This window comes from Dreissena polymorpha, chromosome 4 (genome assembly GCF_020536995.1).
Source record: "Dreissena polymorpha isolate Duluth1 chromosome 4, UMN_Dpol_1.0, whole genome shotgun sequence".
Taxonomy (NCBI): domain Eukaryota; kingdom Metazoa; phylum Mollusca; class Bivalvia; order Myida; family Dreissenidae; genus Dreissena; species Dreissena polymorpha.
In genome coordinates this window covers 52,301,066-52,323,051 of record NC_068358.1, presented here as the reverse complement: position 1 = coordinate 52,323,051, position 21,986 = coordinate 52,301,066, and the positions used below count along the sequence as shown (strand labels likewise).

General features: G+C 35.5%; 1 protein-coding gene across 1 annotated transcript in view; it reads right to left on the bottom strand.

Moving 5' to 3' along the window:
• Positions 1-3,451: 3,451 nt before the first annotated feature.
• The window catches only part of LOC127876087 (male-specific lethal 3 homolog), a 32,436-nt gene continuing 13,901 nt past the window's right edge, over positions 3,452-21,986 (bottom strand). Inside the window, exons 4-11 of the mRNA XM_052421002.1 lie at positions 20,772-20,904; positions 15,644-15,703; positions 14,831-14,920; positions 14,308-14,447; positions 10,397-10,543; positions 6,369-7,075; positions 5,709-5,793; positions 3,452-5,133 (exon numbers count right to left, since the gene is read on the bottom strand). Coding sequence (XP_052276962.1) covers positions 5,067-5,133; positions 5,709-5,793; positions 6,369-7,075; positions 10,397-10,543; positions 14,308-14,447; positions 14,831-14,920; positions 15,644-15,703; positions 20,772-20,904 — 1,429 coding nt within the window. The 3' untranslated portion in view covers positions 3,452-5,066. The remainder of the gene's footprint in view (positions 5,134-5,708; positions 5,794-6,368; positions 7,076-10,396; positions 10,544-14,307; positions 14,448-14,830; positions 14,921-15,643; positions 15,704-20,771; positions 20,905-21,986) is intronic.

Sequence of the window (21,986 nt, the reverse complement as noted above, 5' to 3'; positions counted from 1 at the left end):
ATAGGATGTCAAAGTCACTGCAGACGCATTGCGTTTTCGCATTTTCCTAAGATGTTTTTGGTTATAGTTCATGTTCCCTTCCTGTCCAATTAAATGTCGCGAATTATCTTATTTAATCCATTTATGCCTAGCGTCTAGAAAAAAGGCCTTCGCAAACAGCGTAGACCCAGATGAGATGCCGCCGCATCTGGGTTCAGCTGTTGGCTTACAGGAATTTCTGATATAGAAATAAATATACTAGACATCCCTAATTTTGGAAATAAATTGATCCTATTTAGTAGGATGGGAGAGTCCACCAGGCATAATGGGTTAAATTTTATTTTATATTTCACAAGCGAAATTGCAAGACGAACTAGTGTGCTTGCTCAAAGGTCAATGCCACATTTTGAAGAGGGATTAATGCGTAACAACATGCACCTTCATGCTGTATAAACTTACAACATTCTTAGTGCCACACTACAATCCTTTATGTGCCCAGTGATATATAACAAGAGCATTCTTGGCCTTCGGACATGTTTCTAGTTTTATATTTTTACATAGTGTTCTATATTTTGATTTCATATTACCCAGTATTACAACTGAACTAGATTTCGTCGAGGCACTTGTATGTTCTGACAAACTTCTAAATTCGCTCTTAACTAAACCGGTTTTAAAGATGTGTGGCTATTTCCTGAATCTGTAACTCTAATCAATTTATTCCGTTACTTAAAAACAAATCCGAGTGCATCACGTACTGGAATGTCAGTGTCACATCAACGAGATAAGTGATTTTATATAAACCCTAAAACCAGGAACATTATTGCTAAATTACGTTTGTCGTCTCTCAAATATATAATATAGAAGCGTGAAGACATCACTGAAAATTAACGCAAATGTGTTTTATTCATCGTGAATGACTTCGAGGATGAAAATTACATTGTTCTCGTATGCCCTAAATATGCGGATGTAATCATTGCATTCATACCAGAGTATTATAGATCCTGTCGAAATATGCACACGTTCTTATAATTACTTAATTAAAAGTGTAAAGAAAACTAGCCAATGTATTTGATTAAAAAAGAAAACAAGTTCAGAATAATGTAACCATCGTTGCAATTTTTAAGATATATCTGGGTGCAGGATCACGTGACTGTGGGAATCACAATCGAACCTTAATGGATGTTAACACACCGGTGTGTGGTGCTTTTCTTCCATTAACTTTTTAAAACAATTATTCTTAAGAATTTCGACTACTCAGTCTAATGCATATACGTTTTGTTTGCTGCGTATTGCAACGTGAAATACATCAGAATAACTTTATTTAATATGTCTGTGTTCTTGGCCAAATATTCGATATGTAACGCTTTCATGTAAACGGTTATGCTGCACGCAACGTAAAATGTTGGCACCGATTTCATACGAATTCAATTACGTATTCTTTATTCTTAAGATATTGTCACAAACTGCAAGAACAACTTTCTTTTAAACACTTAAGTTTTTGCAAATGTGATTCAGTTACTCGAGATATTTGCAAAAATAAAGTTCTTAACGGCGTGCTTACATTCTGTCAAGCCCGTTAGTAAACCCCTGTGAACCCCGTTGATCCTGCACCCTGTATATGGAGATCAGAAAGAAAGGTTGCGTCCATATTGTCAATAAGGTTCTTATCGAGATTAACGTTCTTACAAAACAATCTATCAAATTGCTTGAGGCGGGGCGCTTTCAAAACAAGATGAACACAATTTTGACCAACGCCAATAGTAACAGAACATGCGAAAACGGGTATTATGCCATAAGCAGTCAGCGTTGCTCCAGAACAGCCTATACATTTGCGACTTCGGTCTGGAGCTACTGTCTGCTATAAAGTCGCACAAGATTTCGTGGTCTCGTTAGAGAAATGGGCATCTCCTGACCAGACTTCAAGGATACGCAGCCCTGTCTATGCGTTTACAATCACGGAATCAACCAAAACATGCCACCTCTATGCAGCTCACATAGCTATGTTACTCAAATGTTCGTCGTACAATCAAACATCATTTAACTGACCAATAGCGTACAAGTAGACACACGTATTTTTTTTGCATTTTGAAAGTCTATTAGTTTAGTATATAGCATACACCCACACGTATTAAACCGATTAATGCTAATCATTTGCAAACTTAGCAAATCGTTCATATACTGTTATATTTGTGAATGGTTACACACTGAAACGTTTAATCCATTTACACGAATAGCTCGATCCCCAGCCAACCTACATTACTTGTGAGGGGACTGACTGGTCATGAAACCCTTTCTAGGACCATTGTCCCCCTACCTCAGTTTTAACCCATTTATGCCTGTAAGACTGTTCTTTTTATCAACACAACAGACAACAATCTTGAATGGAATATTTTTGTTGTTTGTAACTGTGCACACGTTGACACCAGCAATAAATTTCAGTTCAGAAACTTGTCAGAACTCGATGCCTTTCAATCTGGTTAATACAGAATGCCAGAAATAGAACAGCAGAGAGAGCAGCCCATGTGATCAATGGTCCATCATCAATCATTACTACAATACAAGTGGCCAACAGAGTGATCTGTTAACATATGTCAAGAGCAGAGAACGAGGCGATGATCAATGACAGTAAAATTACACATGAGTGAAAATGTGTTATTTCTTTTAAAGACACGCACTTGTCACAACTAACATCAACGTTAATCAGGGCAATAAAATCTTATGCAGCATTCTAGCATGTGATTGAAGAGACAATAATAAGAAACTAAAAGTAATTATTTATATTTATAATGAACCTTTAAGACTCGTCGCTGTTCGGATAGTTTTTGATACGAGGCATCTATGTATGACATTTGAATACAATAACAAAATCCCTTTTATTTTCACTAAAAGTGACCCCACCAATCCCATACGAAGGGGGGGGGGGGCGGGTCTTGATGCAAGGTATTTGGGTATGAAGTTTGAAATATTTAAGTTTGAGGAGCATTAACTTGTACACATTGATTATATGAGTCGTGTTCTGAGAAAATTTGGCAAAATGCATGTGCATAAAGTGTTGTCCCAGATTAGCCTGTGCACTTTCCTCCTTGATTTTGCTAAGAAGATACTGTCTTTAAACAGAAAATATCATAAAAGCGGAAAGTGTCGTCCCTGATAAGCCTGTGCACAGGCTAATCTGGGTAGACACTTTACGCACATGCATTTTTCCCCAATTTTCACAGAACAAAACACATATGTTATTTTTTAAACCCTTTGTGCATGACGTTGCTAATATGGACCTATTGGAAGGGCTTCAGTAATTATAAACAATAAGAAAGCGTTGTCATGATTCTAATGGCTTTATCCATTGTAAAGAAATCAACATGAAACAAATAAAAGATGAATTTTTGATTGAAAACAATGTTCTGCACTGTTTGACCTTTCTGACATTTTTTCATATGATGTCGGTGTCTGTAGTAAACTAGTAGTCAAAATCAATAGTTTGAACATTTTAATATTGCATGCACTTTTGAATAACTGATACACTTTATTGTATGCTTGATATAATTTCCTAATTTTTTCTGTATGTGATATCAAAATACAACAATATCTTATGGCTATCAGAACTACATAGAGTCAGCAACAGAAACTGCTGTAAGGAATCATATTGGCATACGTTAATGAACTCTTTTTACCGGATATTTACACAAAACACAAGTACTTAAATAATGCAGTAAGTTTTCATGAAATAACTGTAATGAATACCAAATGAGTGGCATAAGTTTAAAATTTGCATTTTTTTACAGCAACAATAGGAAAGAAATGCAATTGATCATGTCAAATAACAGCAACCATTTTTCGTATGTCAAAGTGTATATCATCATTGAAATTATTATTTTACATCAAACATTTGGTTGTTCACATTGCATTTTTAAAGCAACGCATAAATGTGGATATTCGTTACAGTAAAACCTATATCATTCCCTTTTTAACAGCAAAAATATATAATTAATTATTATTTAATTATTGAATATCTCAATCACCTACATGTTTTAATGTAATAGCAACCATAATGCCAACCATACACAAGTAACCAATATGAAGTATTACAATAGCAAGCTACAACAAGTCGATTTGACAAACTGCAACAAGAATAACACATCATGGCGATAAAACACTAACATTTTAACTAACAGATCATGGTTAAAAGCTACTATCAAATGCCATGTTTAATAACAGCTGACAGTGGCATGTGTCAGTTTGTACTGAGTACACTATGCATCACTAAAAACATATGATCTGTAATCAAATTACAATATCTTGAGCTGGGGTGTGATTTAAGAAACATTTTAGGGCAGGAAAATGCCCTACTCACCTTACAGGGTTCAATTAAACTCCTTATTTATACATTGAGTCGCTTTCTGAGAAAACTGGGCATAATGCTTGTGCGTAAAGTGCCGTCCCAGATTAGCCTGTGCAATCCGCACAGGCTAATCAGCGATGACACTTTCCGCTTTATGACATTTTTCGTTTAAATGAAGTCTCTTCTAAGCAAAAATCCAATTTAGGCGGAAAGTGTCGTCCCTGATTAGCCTGTGCGGACTGCACAGGCTAATCTGTGACCACTTTTTACGCACATGCATTATGCCCAGTTTCCTCAGAACACAACTCCATATATCCAGCAAAGTAAATAACTATTTGTAAAATAAGTTTGACATATAAAGGGAGGAAATCAGCTAAGTGGAGGAGAAATCACACCCCTGCTTCAATGAAATGTTGATGAAATTTATTTACAAATGATAAAAAAAGACTTGGAAAACGGATCACTTAAAAAACACTTTGGGGGATATAATATCCTTAATTTTTGTGAGGGCAGATCAATTTATTAAAACCCTCCATCAATTAGGTTGTACTTCATATTCTTTATGTACAGATAATTCACATGTAGTATTGCATTTGGGAAAATTACATCTTCTGCCCCACATAGCATTCTGGTTCATGGTAAAAATATTACCATAGGTAATTCACAACAAAAGTACAACAGCCCAACACACACTGACAGGTTTTTGTAGGCTGGTCATGGGCTATCATTAAAACTGGCTGACTGTCAATCACAAGTCACACGTGGTAGTGTAGGAACTCTCAGGAAACAGCTGGGCTGTGTGCTGGGACATGTACCTACAAACAAAATCATGGTATGCTAGAACACAACACTGCAAAGCTTTAAAGTTGGTGTAAGTTTACATATTACGATTTAATATTTTAATATTAATAATATTTAATTCAATATTTATATAATAATATTTATTTATTTTCACGATCTAATTTGAGTTAGTGAATAAGGATTAAATGGCAGTTTGATTGTTTGACAATCAATAAAAACATCAGTCAGAACATTCAACAAACTTGTGTTAGACTGTCATCAGCTCAACACAGAAATATAAGAGTATAAATCAGACAGTTTCAAGCCTGCATCTTATAATTATTATTTCCTTAACAAAAAAACATCAGATTTTCATATCTTAAAATAAAGCATGGGTGGCACAAGGATAGCACAGAGTAACACTTTTATGGGTAGAACCAGTACCAACGCTGTTTTAAAAGACCTCTTCAACCACTTAACAATAAAGTGAATTCAAAGCAGATGCCACAGTATTTTCAATTTGATTGGATTGGATTCAATAGCTTTCAAATTTTTCAACTGAATTGAACGGTAAATATTAAATAAATTACAGGGCACAATGCAGACTTACTCTAGCAACAGGTGGGTGAGTTTCTTCAAGACACCAAGTTTGTTTTCATCCATTTCCATCTTGTTAAGTAGATCAGGAAACTTTACTATAACATATCAACTTAATAATCAACCTGCACAATATTAACCTGGTTTAACAAGCTAATACATCATCATTTTTATACATTTATAACATATGAATATCAGCATGATCCACATAAATAATATTTTTCTCAAGACACTTTTGGAAGTTATTTTCCAAACATCATCTTAAATTTAAGTTTTGAAAAATATTTAGTTGCATTTCAAATCAATTCAGAAATTCATTTACTTTAACAGAACCACAATTGACAAACAAAAGCATGATACTGTAGAATTTTAGTGTTTATTTTTCTTAAAATACCAAGTTATTAATTGTCCTTAACCCTTTCTCTCACTGAGAAGCAAATGGCGTATGAAACCAGCATAAAAGCAGAACAGCAGCAAGTAAGTTGCAGTCTGTTCAGGTTTAATGCTGTTTGCTGCTCATCAGTATATTTGGGTTGGAAATGAAGGTTTAAAACATAGAATATTGTAAAAGAGAACTTAAATTTAATTAGATTTTGTCTTTCAAGAGGTAAGGTTGAACAACCTAAATATATATGATATCATTTCAAAAATATGTGATGTATACGTAGCTTACCAAAGAGCCTAAGCAGGTGGTGTGCCCCGTACAGCAGTGCAGGAGAGGTAGGGAGCTCTGCCAATGCCTCTACAGGAAGCAGCCGCCACTGCAGTATGGTGGACAAGATCTCATGGCCATTCTCCCCGACGCTATCTACACTTCCTGAGGCCTCCTTTCCCGCAGCCTTATCTGCCTTGCCTTGTCCACGAGTTCCTAGAAGATTGCAAGGGATTAACGGCGGTGGGGAAGGATCATCCTTGTCAGTCTTTTTGTTCTTAGAAAGCTCTGATTTAAAAGTTTCAGGTTTTGAACTTTCACTATCATTTGACTCTTCACTGGATTTTCTGTAGCTTCTAAGTGGTCTCCTTTTAAGACTGTCCTCCAGACGATCTGACGCTCGTCTTTTCCTTGACTTTGAGTCCACATTTTTCTCTTTTTCTTCCTTTACATTTTTCTCCTTTTTGTCCTTAACATTTTCCTCCTTTTCATCCTTAACAGAAGAGTCACCTTGTTTATCAAAATCAAGTTTCTTGCCAGATTCAATGCCAGACCTGCTTCGAAGAGTTCGTTTTGCAGAGACTGGTGTTGATTTAGGGTTGAATGTAACCTCCTCGTCTTCCTCGGCTGGAGAGTACTTGGGCAGTCTGGGACACGACTCGTCTTTCGTAAGCAACACTGAGCTACGGGAGTGAGGAGATTTTAACAATGGCGAGTCATCCCCAGGGCTGTACAAACAGAAAATATAAGATATATATTACATGTATCATCTTATTGCTCAAAAACATTTGGAATATTAATAAATGACTCAATAGGAAATGCAAAGGCTGAGTTAAAAACAAGATAAAAACACAACTTAACAATTTTCATAAGTGTTAACATTTAGGATGCAATAAATAATTGAATGGAATTTAATAATGAATTGTCAAATGAGGTAGCTGAAAGCAACAGTGTAATTGTAAAATCATTGCCATTTTGTCAAGTTTTAAAACTATGCATAAATTATAGAAGACGACAATAAGCAATTTTTGTATGAACATATAACAATGAAGAAAATATGTGTTAGTTTTATCATTATCACACATACAAATTATACAAAACTTATACTAAAGTTGTCAGCACTGGTAAAAATTGTTCACAATAGAAAATGTCCCCAAAAGCCTTATCCCTGTTGTACAAATACTCACATATATAGTAGAAAACAAGATGTGTTTGTGAAACACTATGTCCCCGTATATGATGTTTGACCTTGGAGGATGACCTTGACCTTGACCCTTCACCACTCAAAATGTGCAGCTCCATGAGATACACATGCATGTCAAATATAAAATTGCTAGCTTCAATATTGCAGAAGTGATATTACATGAGCAATTTTGACCCATATATTTGACCTTGAAGGATGACCTTGACCTTTCACCACTCAAAATGTGCAGCTCCATGAGATACACATGCATGCCAAATATCAAGTTGCTATCTTCAATATTGCAAAAGAACTCATCAAATGAGCGATTTTGGCCACATATATTTGACCTCTGACCTTGAAGGATGACCTTGACCTTTCACCACTCAAAATGTGCAGCTCCATGAGATACACATGCATACCAAATCAGTTCTCCAGCTAGGATTTGAAAAGGGCAGGGGGACTTTTTTGTCAAAAGGGCACTTTCGACGCGCAGTATTTTGTCAAAAGGGCACATTCGAGCGCGCGGGTGTTTCTGGAATGCTTCCTATTGCATGTTAATTTATATGTTATAAATAATTGTATTCAGGGATTTCAATAGACGCAGAATCCTGCGTTTTGACGCGAGCAAATTAAAAATGACTCATTTTTGACGCAACCCTTTTTTCTGCTGTGCGTCATTTTGACGCGTCGAAAATTTGACCCGTGCGTCAGTCAGTTAACATCTCGAGTTCCATGGTAATAAATCCCGCTGTGCTCCTAATTGAAATTAATGTTCAGTATTTGAAACTCGGTCTATAATTGAGGGAATACCCCGGGCGTTGTTTATCTTATCTCATCTCTTCCAATACACATGTCACCGTCTAAATAGTGTGTGCCAACTAACTGGGTAATTAGCAGCAGTGATTACGTGATAATTGCAGGTTTTTTGCAGACTTTTCAGACGGCACAGTTAAAGAAAGTCGGCAAAATTAATTTAAGTAAAAACCATATTGATCAAGTCTATTAATTACGTAGATCCAATAGTAGATCTAAGTCCAGCGAGTTTTGTCAGTTGTTAATCCACCGATAATTACGACACCCATCTTATATAAACTGGAATCACAGTTCATTTTGTATACTAACAAGTAATAAAACTACACATAAACATTGAGAATACACATTTTCTCGATACGATACAAATTATCCGAGTAGAATTAAATTGCTGCGTCATAACCTTCGACATTGTAAATGGCGGACTTCACATTCAACCCGTGTTCAATTCAAAGCTGGAGATTCAAATTGCAAGTAATGGCGATTCAATAATGGAGAATGCATTCACTGGATTTAACAAACATTTGATAAGGTTTGTTTAACCCGATAACAACAAGAAAAATTTGGATTATTAAAGTAAAACTACTACAGGTAAGGCATTCCAAAGTGTACATATTTCGGACATGTATAGTATTCGGATAAACAGTAATAGATATACTAGATGTTCCATGCATTTAGATTGTGTTTTGTGTTTTGTTAGAAAAGCTATCATAGGGATGAAGAAAATATAATGACGATAAATATGTGATGAAAAAGGTGCTACCGGTACATATCTTAAATTATTTAAATGTGTTAAAAGACTTAAATGTGTTATAACTATTAGTCAATATAAATTGCAGCCTTAGAGTCTTTTGATGATTTTTGCTTTGGCAGACTCTTGGCTTCAGATTTATTCTGAACGCGAATTATTTCAGCTATATAACTATAAGGAAGTTTATTTAATGTACCAATTCAATAAAATATGTTGTGTTATGTATCATGGTATTGTTATTTAATAAAGCAGTATAACTTTTTAAGATATTGTGTTACTCTAAGAGCATATTTTTATCTAAAAAATTGAATAATACAGACAAAAACACAATTAACGCGCTTCAAAATTGACCCCACCATTTTTAATTTGAGTCTTGACTCCTCAAAATTTCAGTCCAGGGGTCATTGACTCCTGGTTTTTAAAATCTATTGAAATCCCTGGTATTATTTCCATTATTATTAAACCATTCAAATTTAATGTCTACAATGAGGATTAAACTAATTACAATGTAATAAGAGATTTATGAATAATCATTTGTAAAAAAAAAAAAAAAAAAAAAAATTTTTTTTTTTAGGGGGGGGGGGGGGGGGGGGGGGGGGGGGGCAGGGCGGAGGTTCGGGGGGTGGGGGGGGGTGGGGGGGCAGGGCGGAGGTTCGGGAGGGCAGGGCGCGGCGCCCTTCGATTTAGGCCTAGCTGGAGCACTGCCAAATATCAAGTTGCTATCTTGAATATTGAAATATTGCAAAAGTGTACATTTAATGAGCGATTTTGACCCATATATTTGACATTTGACCTTGAAAAATGACCTTGACCTTTCACCACTCAAAATGTGCAGCTCCATGAGCATGCCAAATATCAAGTTGCTATCTTGAATATTGATATATTGCAAAAGTGTACATTAAATGAGCGATTTTGACCCATATATTTGACCTTTGACCTTGAAGGATGACCTTGACCTTTCACCACTCAAAATGTGCAGCTCCATGAGATACATATGCATGCCAAATATCAAGTTGCTATCTTCAATATTGCAAAAGTTATTGCAAATGTTAAAGTTGGCGCGAACCAACCAACAGACCAACCAACAGACCAACCAACAGACAGGGCAAAAACAATATGTCCCCCACTACTATAGTGGGGGACATAAAAAAATATTTGAAATTTCAAATAATTTAAATTAATGGTGTTCAACATTGCAGAGTTCAATGATTTGCGACAAACAAGTTGACCAGCATAGCACAATACCAGTTTAACCTCGTTAAATAATCAGTTTCTTAACAAAGTCATTATGGGGAGTAAACGTACATTTTTTGTTTGGCAGGTGACTGGTGGGAGAAGGAAACCATGAGTTTTTGGTGCTGCTCCTTCTCTGTCTCATACAGAAGTGTTGTGGAAAGCAGGAAGTCAAAACAGATGCGCACACCATCCACATACTCCTTGCACATCGGAAGACTGGAAGAAAAATATGTGCCACATTCTGGCTATCTACATGTACCTTGGCTAATCAGGGACAACACTTTTCGCTTTCATGAATTTTGTTTGGTTTACATGTTAACTTTTCTAAACAAAAATCCAGTTTAGGCAGAAAGTATTGTCACTGATAAGCCTTTGCAGACGGGGCAGGCTAGCTGGGACAGTACTTTACGCACGGCACATCCATTTTTCTCAGACAAGGCTCAAATGGAGAGCAAACATTTGTTGAGAGAACATAAAACAAAAGCTGATCAACAACGATTGGCATCTTTCTTCCACATCCAAAGAATGGAGCACAATCAAGGACTTTTTTGTTTATTATAAAAGGAAACCATAGAAGATCCTGACCCTGTTCACATATTGCTAGAGATCTGTATAATATGGTTGGTAGCTGATTTATGACTTATGCTGCTTCTTGCCAGTGTACAGGTTTAAATGAGTCTATTAATCATACTATAAAAAGGACTTGTTCACAGACCCTTTTTGATATTTTAGGATATCATTCCAAACACTGTAGAAGTTCTTTATATACTTACGTATGTAGAACATTGATCCACAACAGATAAAATTTTAATGGTTTGATGAATTGTACAAGTAAATAAGCTTTGAACATGTAAAACAAAATGTTACAGCTTGGTGCAGAATGGCAATGTAATAATAATTATATATAAGAAGCCAATCAAAAGTGACTTATTCTTACAAGCTCTTAATATTCAATTGTCTAACCTTACCAAAGTAATTCAGCAAAATATTGCATATAAAAGCAGGTAAGCTGAGAATGTGATACTAATTGTCTGATTAATTATCAAACAGATACATTATGAGTTAACGTTTACATCACTAGTTTCTATAAGGCAATTCAGTAAATGTCAACACATTAGATCAAGCATAAAAACTGGCATTTACAAGTAAACAGCATTTGAACAGTTTGACTGAAATAAACTCAATTGCTTGAGACTTGTTCTGGCAAAAACTGAGCTAAATGCATGTGCTAAAGCAGAGGGGGCAATCACGAGACAATCAAGACTGAGAAGTCCGTGCCAAAACATTAATTTTTTTGCCGTTTTATACCCTTTATTACCAGGAGGGTTTTCTAGCCGTTTTATACCCTTTATTACCAGGAGGGTTTTCTAGCCATTTTGGGAAAAGTAGTCTGGTCAAATTGGTATTTTTTTATCAACAAATATTGAAACAACAGGTCTTATCCTGGCAATTTTGTCATAAGACACTTCTTTCTAAAAAAATATAACAAAACAAGATGTGTTTGTGAAACACAATGTCCCCCTATATGACATTTGACCTTGAAGGATGGCCTTGACCTTGACCCTTCACCACTCAAAATGTGCAGCTCCTTGAGATACACACACATTTCAAATATAAAATTGCTAGCTTCAATATTGCAGAAATGACATTACATGAGCAATTTTGACCCATATATTTGACCTTGAAGGATGGCCTTGACCTTGACCCTTCACCACTCAAAATGTGCAGCTCCTTGAGATACACACACATTTCAAATATAAAATTGCTAGCTTCAATATTGCAGAAATGACATTACATGAGCAATTTTGACCCATATATTTGACCTTGAAGGATGACCTTGACCTTTCACCACTCAAAATGTGCATGCCAAATATCAAGTTGCTATCTTCAATATTGCAAAAGTATTTATAAAATAAGCGATTTGGGCCACATATATTTGACCTCTGACCTTGAAGGATGACCTTGACCTTTCACCACTCAAAATGTGCAGCTCCATGAGATACACAGGGCTTTCCTTAGACCTTAAATCTCAAGAGTCAAGGACTCTTGGGACCATATTTTCAAGAGTCAAAATCAAACTTCTGAGAGTCCTAATAATAACGCAGGAGAGTCAATGATTTTTTGCAATTTAAGCAAGTTACTGAGATATAGTATATAAAAAGCAACAAATTAAAAGATACATGTATGTTAACATTTATTTCTTACATTTTACTGTTACTACAACACTATGCATATTAACACAATACATGTATTTCAATGATTAATAAATACAAAACATGTATTCTAATACAACATTAACTTCATGTATACAGCAGAGTAATATGTCATATGTTCTAAACAACATCTCAAAGAGTAATATGTCATATCATGTCTTACACAACATCTCAGAGAGCAATATGCCATATGTCCTACACAACATCTCAAAGTTTACATACAATATATGTATTCTCATACAACATTTACTTCATGTATACAGCAAAACAATATGTCATATGTTCTACAAACCAACAATCATTTGAGCAAATAAATAAATCATTCATGCATTTAAAGAGTGATCTCATTTGGGTGTCCTAGTAAAGAAAATGTAATAAAACAACACTATGACTACACACACACACAACTAGCATAAAACCAGCAAATTATCACTTTCTTCTCTTGCACATGTCCTGAAACCTGCGACATTTTCCACCACAAGCACAATTACACTTTGCACAATTACACTTTATCCAATAACTTTGTTTGACCGTTTCGCGTGGCTATTAAATTAAGAATGAAATACAAAATGTGAAAAAAACCTTTCACCACTTAAAATGTGCAGCTCCATGAGATACACATGCATGCCAAATATCAAGTTGCTATCTTCAATATTGCAAAAGTATTTATAAAATAAGCGATTTGGGCCACATATATTTGACCTCTGACCTTGAAGGATGACCTTGACCTTTCACCACTCAAAATGTGCAGCTCCATGAGATACACATGCATGCCAAATATCAAGTTGCTATCTTCAATATTGGAAAAGTATTCATAAAATGAGCGATTTTGGCCACATATATTTGACCTCTGACCTTGAAGGATAACCTTGACCTTGACCTTTCAGCACTCAAAATGTGCAGCTTCATGAGATACGCATGCATGCCAAATATGAAGTTGCTATCTTCAATATAGCAAAAGTTATTGCAAAATGTTAAAGTTGGCGCAAACCAACAGACCAACCAACCAACCAACCAACAGACCAACCAACACACAGGGCAAAAACAATATGTCCCCCACTACTATAGTGGGGGACATAAAAAATGGTTTGGGAAATTGGGGGGATTTCTTTTAAATTTTTGTTTAGGATTAGGTCTGTTTGCTTTGGGATCCGGTCAATTTTACGGCCTATTTAATATAGCTGAAAAAACCCTGATTACTTTTGCTTAATTCTTAAATGCCGCTCACTTTCCAACCATATCAGTAAGAAAGTTATTCATGTTTATTTCGTATTAAGGTTGCTTTATATCTCGACTTAACTTCCTACAAATGTTCTAAGTGGAAGCTCTAATTTTGTGATCCCCTTGCAACATTTTTAAGGGAGTTAAGTCGAGATAAAGAAAGAATATTTATACGAAATAAACGCTAGTAACTTACTTGCTGATATGGCTGGAAAGTGAGCGACATTTTAAAAATTGATAAAAGTAATAAGGGTATAAAACGGCGACGAATACTTGTCTCTACAAGGATGTCACCATCTTGACTTCCTTTAGATTATCATGTGATAACCTTCTCTAATAAAGTGTCCTCCCAGATAAGCCTAAGGAGTCCTACAGTACAATTTCAGATTTTATGGATTCTTTGCATTTATAATCTCTTGTAAAAGCATTTCAGTTAAGGGGGAAAGTGTCGTCTCTGATCAGCCTGTGCAAACTGCAAAGGTTATTCTGTGACAACACATTACGCACATGCATTGAGTCAAATTTTCCACACTACATTGCACTCACATTCTGTCGATGGAGATCTTGGGTGGGTTGTGACAGAGGATGGAGCGGTCATAGCTGGGACTCCAAAAGTCCATCATGAGAGACTTGACGAAACTCTCCAGCACCGTCACCACATTCACCTCAGCTGGCAGACGCACAAACTGGCGGAAAGAAATAAAAAGTAGAGATCTGTCACAAAAATTGCTATTACCCATCATGCACTTCTTTGTCATGTCACCTTTGTTCATGTGTTATTAACTCGGTAATGTGTGCATCATTGGGATTTAAAAACTCCAATAGACCAGATCTCAAACCGTTTGTATGGTATATGGTCACTCAAATAGTCAGTATCATATATAATGAAGCTATGATGTTAGTCTAAATAGTGAAGATTGCAAACAGGCCAATGTTTAGTACTAGAGGGTTATAACTCAACAACCCTTGATGCGATTCAGTTGGTTAGATACAAAAACACTTTCATCTTAGAGGGAGAGAAGTTTTTGTGCTAAACTCCGCTTTTTTATAGTTGTGTATTATTACTTACTTTATTTCCTTGGTGAACTGCAAAGTAATCTTTGTCCAGCACTGCTTTCAAGGAATCTGGTATGTCTATGTCAACGGCCATTTGTGATCGCTGAAAGTCAGCACCATAAACATTGTGCATCATGCAACAGGAATAAAATGCACAAATAAACATACAATTATAAGAAACAATTATGCACCAATTGTTGAACTTAAAATCATTACCAGATACAAAATTATTGAATATTTTCTAAGTCATGGTTTGATGCTGGATTTCACTTAATACGTGATTCATTAACAAGAGATTGCCAAGCAATATTGTCCCATACAGGTGAAACTCCACCATTGTCAGTAAAAAAAATATTTTTTATATAAATATTTGTTGCCATAGCAACCAGAATTCTTGATGTAAGAATGAAATGAAATGACGTGCATGCTCTACATATTGCCACCTATCCATGTTTCAAGTTTCATGAACAAATATGAAGAACTTTTAAAGTTATCACAGGATCCAGAAAAGTGTGAAGGACTGACAGACTGACTGACACATGGAGCGCAAACCATAAGTCCCCCTTGGTTTCACCGGTAGGGGACAAAAAAGGAATCTTCATTTCTGTTGATGAATAAAACAAATGTTCAATTAGAAAATAAATTTGAAAATGTCTGCAATGAGGAATAAATTAATTACAATGTAAACAGAGACTAATACATTATGTCGGAAAAAAAATCTTTTTTTTTTAAATAAATAAAAGGGCATGGAGGGACCTCGGAAGGGCAGACAGGGCTTCAGACAATCTAAGAGAAACTAGCACTGATAAACATTATTAGTACATACCATAGTTTTCTTCTGCTCATCAGCCTTGTTTTTATCACCTGCATCCATCTCAGCAGAACTCTGAAATGAAAGTTAAACTACACCTTAATCATAATTTAAGGTGACAGAATTGTAATATTAATATGATTTAAGAATGCTACTAAGTTGAAAAGAACATGCTTCTGAATAGTTTTGTTTCATTATTGCCATTTCTGTGTTAAGAAACAGGTAACCAAAATAAATGTTAAATAACAGCAAATGTTTGGACGCAGGCAAATTCGCTTTATATTCAACAGTAGACAAATGACAACAGGCAATTTTGCAAATTAAATTTCCTTTCTTAACAAAAATTTAGACATTCGGGTCATTCAGCTTATAAAATTTGAGCCAAGTCTGGCAAGCTGTAAGATGATTGAAAACAGACAATTTTGAGACTATTCATCCCATAGTGATAAAGCAGACAAAGGCCAAAATTCTACCAAAACTTGTTGAAGCCATATTCCTTTCTGGGAATGAGGGTTGTTAAGCAGGGCTCAACATACATTCAAATTTGAAGGAGAAGTTATGACCAAGGTTAAAGTTTTGGGACAGACAGACAGACCGACCGACCGACCGACAGACAGACAGACAGACAGACAGACAGACAGACAGACAGACAGACAGACAGACAGACAGACAGACAGACAGACAGACAGACAGACAGACAGACAGACAGACAGACAGACAGACAGACAGACAGACAGACCGACACATACAATGACAGAAAGACAGTCAGGCCAAAAAGAATATACCCCGATCATTCGATCCAGGTGCATAAAAATTGCAGGGGCTCTTCGAAAGGGAAAATCTCAAGAGTAAAATGTTCCTACATTTGTGTTGATATTTTCACGTTATTTGTAATTACAAAACAGCAATAAATGTACAGTGCCTGGTGTGTATTGGCTGTTTATCAAGCTTGGCCTCCATTTTAAGTCAACAAACATGTCCAGACAGGTTGGTGAAAGTCTTTTAGAAGTTAGAGAGCAGAAATGGAAAAGTTCGCACTTTATAGTGTAAATGAAGGGCAATCACTCTGAAGTGCAGGGTACGAATTGGCTGGTCAAGATTTCCATGCCTTTGGTAAGAGTAGATAAAACTCTGCCTGAAAGCCGGCCCATCTATCCATCCGAGACAGGCGTATAAGAATTATGGGTCATTTAAAAAAAAAATATGATTTTCAGGTGACGAAAAATGACAAAGTTGTGTGCTTGAATTCGTATTTTAATGAATGAATCTTAACTTCTAACAATTCAAAATCGTAAAACTGTTAAACTTTTTACCCAAAAAGTTTGATTCTGGTAATCCGATAGTAAAACATGTAGCTTGCAACAATAAATTGTCACTCCTGTTACCAATTGTGTTTGCAGCAGTCTTTATAAAATACCTGAGTATTACTCTTGTAACATGTTCTAAATTGAATAAAAGGTACTGAAATACATTTCAGAATACCATTGTTTCACATTTTTCAAAATGTTACACTTAAACAGACACTTTTTACAAAAGTTAATGAGTTGACAATATAATTTTGATATTAACTTTTGTACATTATCTGGATGTGTGTTTCCAAAACTAACAAGATGTGTTTGTGAAACACTATGTCCCCCTATATGATGTTTGACCTTGTAGGATGACCTTGACCTTGTGAAGGATGACCTTGACCTTTCACCACTCAAAATGTGCAGCTCCATGAGATACACATGCATGCCAAATATCAAGTTGCTATCTTCAATATTGCAAAAGTATTCATAAAATAAGCGATTTGGGCCACATATATTTGACCTCTGACCTTGAAGGATGACCTTGACCTTTCACCACTTAAAATGTGCAGCTCCATGAGATGCACATGCATGCCAAATATCAAGTTGCTATCTTCAATATTGCAAAAGTATTTATAAAATAAGCGATTTGGGCCACATATATTTGACCTTTGACCTTGAAGGATGACCTTGACCTTGACCTTTCACCACTCAAAATGTGCAGCTCCATGAGATACACATGCATGCCAAATATCAAGTTGCTATCTTCAATATTGCAAAAGTATTCATAAAATGTGCGATTTTGGCCACATATATTTGACCTTTGACCTTGAAGAATGACCTTGACCTTTCACCACTCAAAATGTGCAGCTTCATGAGATACACATGCATGCCAAATATGAAGTTGCTATCTTCAATATAGCAAAAGTTATTGCAAAATGTTAAAGTTGGCGCAAACAGACCAACAGACAGACCAACAGACAGACAGGGCAAAAACAATATGTCCCCCACTACTATAGTGGGGGACATAAAAATAGACAAGGACATATATCCTATAAAATTAAACTGCTTGTAACAATTCAAATACAAATTGACCTTCTTTTTCGTAAATGTTGTCCTAGTAACAGGAGGGAAAATTCGTAACACGAGTGACCGATCTGATAACAGGTTTAAACGATGTTAAGCTAACTACGCATTTAACATTTTGTAACAATCAACACATATACAGATAAATCAATTATACAGTTTATCCTTAATTAACTCTTGTGTGTTTTTTCTTCAAAATATTATGAATGTTTCAACTGAAACATTAGATGTATAAACTAATGCAAACGAGCACCTTTTAATTATCAAAGAATCTAGTTTCATAATAATATAGTCTAGACTGTGAGATAAAATCATTATATTAACTGTTTACATCAACCAGAAGTGTGTTTTGGGGAAAGAATTATGTAATTTACTTTATTATATGAGCTAAAATAAGCCTCTTCTAATTGTCCCAAACGCCATGTAATGATCAATAGATGTGTAAAGATCATACAACGATCAATAGATATGTAAAGGTCAATCAAAGATCAACAGGAATGTAAAGCTCCAACAACGATTAATGGAAGTGTTAAGGTCATGTAGCGATCAATAGATATGTAAAGATCAAGCCACGATCAACAAACGTTAAAAGGTCAATCAACAATCAATAAATGTGTAAAGATTATGCAACAATCAATAGATATGTAAATTTCAAGCAAAGACCAATAGAGGTGTGATGGTCAATCGACGATCAATAGAAGAATAATAGTCATGTAACGATCAATAGAGGTGTAAAGGTCATGTTACGATATGCAGAGGTGTAAAGGTCAATCAACGATCAATAGATGTGTAAATATCATGCAACGACATATAGAGGTTAAAAGGTCAAGCAAGGATTAATAGAAATGTAAAGGTCAAGTAGAGGTGTAAAGATCCGGTAGGGATCAATAGAGGCGTAAAGGTCATGTAACGATCAATAGATATGTAAAAATCGTGCAAGGATCAATAGAGGTTTAAAGGTCAGGCAAGGGTCAATAGAGGTGTAAAGATCATGTAAGGATCATGTAAAGAACATTTGAGGTGTGAATATCATGTAAGGATCAATAGAGAATGAGGTGTAAAGGTCATGTAAGGATCAATAGAGGTGTAAAGATCATGTAAGGATCAATAGAGGCATAAAGATCAATAGATGTTTAAAGGTCAAGCAAGAGTCAATAGAAGTATAAAGGTCATGTAAGGATCAATGGAGGTGTAAAGATCATGTAAAGATTAATTGAGCTGTAAAGATCATGTAAGGATCAATAGAGATGTAATGGTCATGTAACGATCAATAGTCTATGTGTAAATTTCAAGCAACTATCATTAGGTGTAAATGTCAGGCTAAGGTTATGTAAAAGGTTTAAATTATTTGCCTCGAAACCAACAAATAACTCACAATAACTGACTTTTGACAAACAGACTTGTCTAGATCTATATTGGATTATATTTCATGTAAGTCCATTTCAATTCATAAATTTTTGAAAAACAACTATATCTTTCTTATCTCTAAATGAAATATATAAGTGTGACTTCTCATTTTTTTACTTAGATCATTTTCCATGCATTGAACACGGCATCAAACCAAAATTTGATAAAACGTTATTTTTGAAAATGTTAGCAAGTATCGCAACATTTCTGAATAGTGAAGGCGTACTTAACCCTACAGAATAAGTACATGTATCATTGTGATTGTATCCAACTTCATCTTATTCAAAAACACAAGTCTTTACTCTTGTCTATAGATGTCACTCCTGTTACCAAGGTTGTCACTCCTGTTAAATTTAAGATGGTAACAGGAGTGAAAGTAACAGGAGTGAAAATATAGTGTCTAAAAATATATTATTTGCATCAGCTTCTTTTGATATTCATAAAATATAAATGATCAGAAAAAAATGCATCATTTGCAGCTGTATTTTTTTTAAACAGCTTATACTTCTTTTCATAATTGCTGGTAACAGGAGTGATTATTTAAATAAAATTACAGTCGTACTTACCGTCTATGCAGCTTCTTTTGCAGTAGTTAGTAAACAACCATCATTTGCCCGGCATTTTTCAAAACAGGAAGTTCACACAATCCAAGAATGCTTTTCAAGGGTCAGATAAGTGTATTTATATGGGGGTAATTCTATTTTAATTATATATGGTAACAGGAGTGACTCAGGAAGAAGGGACACACATAAAATCTAAAATATATATGACTTATATGTGTTAGTCTTGTTAAACATGTTCACAAATAGGAACTTACGCAGTTAATTATATTATGGGAACAACTCCCAAATAAGGATATATATTGCAATAAAGGGTCAGATTAGAAAGAGATACATAAATCTTTCCCCGGACAATGCAATTTGGCTACCCCGCAAAATTAAAAATCAATCTTATAAGTTATAGAACCACGTTGAAATAAAGTGTTTTTTTTTAAAGTACTGAAAGTGCATGGTTTATCTCTGTGTAAAACAACACTTTTGATTTCCACGATTTTATCACAAATATTTATCCTTAAAAATGCAGGACAAGAAAACATACATTTTTTGAAAATGACCCATATTAGCTCTGCTGTCCAGATCCACCCAACACAATCTTCTGAACATATGGACCCACAACTGTAATGTTAAATGCCGCTCACTATGTGAGAGCATAAAGTCAGTTATTTCTAGAGAGAGTTTAATGCCGCCCACTATGTAAGGACATAAAGTCTGTCATATCTTAGTGTTTAATTAAGACAATTGATTTAAAATTATCACAATAACCAAAGAAATCTTTGGACTACTGATTCATGTATGTAATACCTCATCTCCTGTGTCATTGGTGTCGGTAGTATTGCCATCATCTGTCCCGCCCTCATCTGCAAATGGATTGGCAGCCCCAAACGCCTCTGTGAGAATTTCATTAATCTTTTTCTTACGTACTTTGTTCTTCATGCTTCAAAAACAACAAATATTTATTTTTTCTTAGAAATGATACACACACACCTAACTGCATGTTGTGTGTGTAATAATACCGCATTCTATTGTAACAACAGTTTTTATACAATAATGTTCTAGCACTAGTTTTTTATTTATGTAGTAATCAATACAAACAGACAGGTAATCACAGAAGTCAAGAAGTATTTTATGGTCATAAAGGTCCCGCTAGGATTCAAGATCATGGAATCCAAAACTCCTTCCTTAGGAAAATCTAAATAACAAGGGCTGTTTGTAAAACATGCATGCCCCCCATATGGGCTGTCCATTGTAGTGGCAGCCATTGTGTGAATACGATTTTTGTCACTGTGGCCTTGACCTTTGACCTAGTGACCTGAAAATCAATAGGGGTCATCTGCGAGTCACGATCAATGTACCTATGAAGTGTCATGATCCTAGGCAAAAGCCTTCTTGAGTTATCATCCGAAAATCATTTTACTATTTCGGGTCACCGTGACCTTGACCTTTGACCTTGTGACCTCAAAATCAATAGGGGTCATCTGCAAGTCATGATCAATCTACCTATGAAGTTTCATGATCCTAGGCGTATGCGTTCTTGAGTTATCATCCGAAAACCATTTTACTATTTCGGGTCACCGTGACCTTGACCTTTGACCTAGTGACCTCAAAATCAATAGGGGTCATCTGCGAGTCATGATCAATCTACCCATGAAGTTTCATGATCCTAGGCGTATGCGTTCTTGAGTTATCATCCGGAAACCATTTTACTATTTCGGGTCACTGTGACCTTGACCTTTGACCTAGTGACCTCAAAATTAATAGGGGTCATCTGCGAGTCATGATCAATCTACCCATGAAGTTTCATGATCCTAGGCGTATGCGTTCTTTAGTTATCATCCGGAAACCATTTTACTATTTCGGGTCACCGTGACCTTGACCTTTGACCTAGTGACCTCAAAATCAATAGGGGTCATCTGCGAGTCATGATCAATCTTCCCATGAAGTTTCATGATCCTAGGTGTATGCGTTCTTGAGTTATCATCCGGAAACCATTTTACTATTTCGGGTCACCGTGACCTT